A 4,177-nucleotide genomic window follows, 5' to 3' on the forward strand; every position below is an offset into this window, starting at 1 on the left:
TGCTGCCCTGGAACGACAGAAGCTTCTTGCAAGAATAGCTCCCCGAGAGCGTTCCTGACAGATGCGCGCTCTGCTCTAGCAAGGCGCTCGCTGGAAAGTTTCTTCTAACCGCTCACACCCGCCTCCGATCCGATCCCCGAGCTGGCAGGACGCGAGCTGGCTGGGACTCCTCTTGACAGAGGAAGGGTTTTACACACACCCTCCTAGGCTGCCCAATACAAGAAACAATCTTGCAGCCAGATTCCTCCACCCCCAGCGAACAGACTGTCCAAGGCGCTCTGGTGTTTCGAGAACACCGAAGTCACCTCCCCGCTAAAGGAAACGCGCGCTCTGCTCTGCAGGAAACCTGGGCACTGGAGGTAGATCGGATGGGTGGCGGCGGGTGGGGCAGGGGCGCAGGAGGAAACCAAACGCCGGAGGCAAACGGGGCGCCGGAGAGGAGAGATTGGGGGCCGCGGGAGGGGGCAGGGTGGAAGCCGGGCGCGATTGGGAGCCGAGGGGAACTGGGCACTGGAGCCAAGCGGGCTCTGGAAGGGACGCGCGGGTAGGAACCGCGAGCGCCGGGGAGGCGCTTGCTTGGCGATCTGCCCCGGACTCCCCAGAGCCGCAGAACCGCCGGTGGAGGCGGGGTGCGAGGAGTTGGCGGGGCGGGGTGGGGGTGGGGGGGAACCAGAGAGGGGCGTGCCTTCGCCCGGATTGGCTGCAAGAGCCTGACGCGAGGCCCCGGGGGTTGGCTCGGGGGAGTGGGAGCCGGGTGGGGTGGGTGCTGGGTGCCGGGGCTGCGGGCTCCGCGCGCTCAGAAACATGCTGAGGTCCCGGCAGCTGTTCCAGCAGCGACAGCGGCTCCAGCAGCAGCGGCGGCGGCGGCGGCGGCGACAGCGCACGGCTCCGGCGGGGAAGGCGCCCGGCGCCCATGCCTCCGGCCCCGCGCCGCGGCTGCGCTGACCTGGCCGCTACCTCCCTCCGCGCGCCCCGCCGCTCGGGCCTCTGGGGGGGTTCCCCAACCGCGGCCCAACTCCGCCACACCCCTCTCCCCCGGCCTCCGCAGCTCGGCATGGGCGCGGGGGCGCTCGCCCTGGGCGCCTCCGAGCCCTGCAACCTGTCATCGGCCGCGCCGGTCCCCGACGGCGCGGCCACGGCGGCGCGGCTGCTAGTTCCCGCGTCGCCGCCCGCCTCGCTGCTGACCTCGGCCAGCGAGGGACCCCCGCTGCTGTCGCAGCAGTGGACGGCCGGCATGGGCCTGCTGATGGCGTTCATCGTGCTGCTCATCGTGGCGGGCAACGTGCTGGTGATCGTGGCTATCGCCAAGACACCGCGGCTGCAGACGCTCACCAACCTCTTCATCATGTCGCTGGCCAGCGCCGATCTGGTCATGGGTCTGCTGGTGGTGCCATTTGGAGCCACCATCGTGGTGTGGGGCCGCTGGGAGTATGGCTCCTTCTTCTGCGAGCTGTGGACCTCGGTGGACGTGCTCTGCGTGACGGCCAGCATCGAGACCCTCTGTGTCATCGCCCTGGACCGCTACCTCGCCATCACGTCGCCCTTCCGCTACCAGAGCCTGCTGACCCGCGCGCGGGCGCGGGCCCTCGTGTGCACCGTGTGGGCCATCTCGGCGCTGGTGTCCTTTCTGCCCATCTTCATGCAGTGGTGGCGGGACAAGGACGCCAAGGCGAGCGGATGCTACAACGACCCCGAGTGCTGCGACTTCATCATCAACGAGGGCTACGCGATCACCTCGTCCGTCGTCTCCTTCTACGTGCCCCTGTGCATCATGGCCTTCGTGTACCTGCGGGTGTTCCGCGAGGCCCAGAAGCAGGTGAAGAAGATCGACAGCTGCGAGCGCCGCTTCCTCAGCGGCCCAGCGCGGCTGCCCTCGCCCGCGCCCTCGCCCGGGCCCCAGCTCCCTGCCGCCCCGGTGGCCAACGGGCGCGCCAACAAGCGGCGGCCCTCGCGCCTCGTGGCCCTGCGCGAGCAGAAGGCGCTCAAGACGCTGGGCATCATCATGGGCGTGTTCACACTCTGCTGGCTGCCCTTCTTCCTAGCCAACGTGGTGAAGGCCTTCCACCGCGACCTGGTGCCTGACCGCCTCTTCGTCTTCTTCAACTGGCTGGGCTACGCCAACTCGGCTTTCAACCCCATCATCTACTGCCGCAGCCCCGACTTCCGCAAGGCCTTCCAGCGCTTGCTCTGCTGCGCGCGCCGGGCCGCCTGCGGGAGCCACGCGGCCGCCGGGGACCCGCCGCGCGCCTCGGGCTGCCTGGCGGTGGCCCGGCCGTCGCCGTCTCCCGGGGCCGCCTCGGACGACGACGACGAAGAAGAAGACGACGTCGGGGCCGCGCCGCCCGTGCGCCTGCTGGAGCCCTGGGCCGGCTACAACGGCGGGGCGGCGGCGGACAGCGACTCCAGCCCGGACGAGCCAAGCCGCCCGGGCTGCGCCTCGGAATCCAAGGTGTAGGGCCGGGCGCCCCTCCCCGCCTTCCCCGGCTTCCACAGTCCGGGCGCGTGCTGTGCGCTCCAGGAGCAAGAGAACCCGGGCGCCCCTGGGAAAGAGATCTGTGTTTACTCAAGACCGAAAGCAGGTGAACTCGAAGCCCGCGAACCTCGACTGCATCATCCAAGGGCAAATAGGAAAGCCACGGACCGTCGCACAGAAAGGAAAGTTTGGGGAGAGGTGGGAGAAGTTTGGGGAGGGATGGGAGAGTGGCTTGCTGATTGTTCTTGGGGTTCTTTTTTCTGTTTGTGGTCCGGCCTTCTTTTGTGTGTGTGCGTGTGATGCATCTTTAGATTCCCTCCCCCCTCTGCCCCCCTCCGCCCCCGCCACGTGGTTTTAACACTTTCTGCGATGACTGGGAAGGGAAGGGAGAAGCGTTAGGAGGTAGAAGTCTCTCGACTTAGCTTCCATCCCATTCCCGGGAACAGGAGCGGTCAGCCAGAGAGAGGACAGAGAATGACACTTTATCAGGACGCTGTTTCCTTTTACTTTTCAGAGAAATTCCATTTTAATTTTTGAGGAATGATTTCTCCTGTTCTGAAAGCCGAGGGCAAGGATGGATGCAAAAATCGCGTTTCAGGAAGTTTTATGCTCTTCTTGGAACAAGCCTCACCTTGCTTCCCTTTCGTAGGGCAAGCGGGTTGTCCCTGAACGCCTCCTCGGTGGTCAGGCTGAGGGGTTCCTACCTCACTCACACTGTGCACATTGCACAGCCAGATAGAAAGACTTGTTTATATTAAACAGCTTATTTATGTATAAATATTAGTTGGAAGGACCAGGCGCTGAGCCTCTGTGACATGTGACTGTCCATTGAAGACAGGACAGAAAAAGGAAAAAGAAAAAAAGGAAACAATTCAGATTACTGCATATGTGGTATAAACAAAAAATCAAAACAAAAAAGCCGTGATTCAAAGTGGCATTTTTTTGCACAGTATTAGGAACTGTAAAGTCCACAGAAGATGTTATTTGCACAAAAAGAAATTAAATATTTTTTAAAGGGGGTGGGGTGGGGCAGATCTTAAAAACTAAAATAAAATTCAGATTCTATCTCTGTTGTCTGTTATGTTATTGAGCTAGCGATTTATTGGAAAAATACCTTTTTATACTCTTTTATCATGGTACTGTATCCATATTATAAAAAAATTATCTTAAGGATTTTTTTTTATTATTTTTTTATGTCCAAGGGCACATGTGAATCTGCTGGTGAAATTTAGCACTTGTGTGTAAATACTATTTCCTCTGTGTGCTTTACCAAGTATTTATACTCTGGTGCAACTAACTACTATGTGAGGAATTTGTCCATGTGCAATAAATACCAATGAAGCACAAAAAAAGATATGTACTGTGTGTCTTTAAGGGGGTCAGTGATAATGGAAAAGACAGTTTGTTTTGTTCGAAATATAGACTGGATTTCCCATAGAGCTCTTTTAATAGCTTTTCATGACTCAAGAGCATAGCAAAATGCCTCTAAACCAAATAAGGCGTGCACCTACTGAGAGCTGCAGACTTGCCCTAAATTTTCACAGCCGGTTTCAGAATATTCTAGACGACTTGGAGGTGTTTTCAAGATCCCATCTGCCACACTTGACTTAAGAAGTAACATTTGGGCTTGTGCATCTTCTTTAAAAAAAAAATTGAGTCAGGTAGCTCAGCTGCAATGTTGTACAGACAACGCAGGAAAGGAGA

The 4,177-nt window shown here is 59.0% G+C and overlaps 1 protein-coding gene across 1 annotated transcript; it reads left to right on the top strand.

The window, feature by feature from the left end:
* Positions 1 to 769: 769 nt before the first annotated feature.
* ADRB1 (adrenoceptor beta 1) lies at positions 770 to 3,825 on the top strand. The gene has a single exon (XM_043926707.1). It carries the CDS (start codon positions 914 to 916, stop codon positions 2,453 to 2,455), a length of 1,542 nt encoding a protein of 513 aa, XP_043782642.1. The 5' UTR covers positions 770 to 913; the 3' UTR covers positions 2,456 to 3,825.
* The last annotated feature ends 352 nt before the right edge of the window (positions 3,826 to 4,177 follow it).

Source organism: Cervus elaphus, chromosome 15 (genome assembly GCF_910594005.1).
Source record: "Cervus elaphus chromosome 15, mCerEla1.1, whole genome shotgun sequence".
Classification (NCBI taxonomy): Eukaryota; Metazoa; Chordata; class Mammalia; order Artiodactyla; family Cervidae; genus Cervus; species Cervus elaphus.

Excerpts from the sequence above, each read along its gene's own strand:
- ADRB1 (XM_043926707.1), top strand. The coding sequence starts at position 914 with ATGCCTCCGGCCCCGCGCCGCGGCTGCGCTGACCTGGCCGCTACCTCC.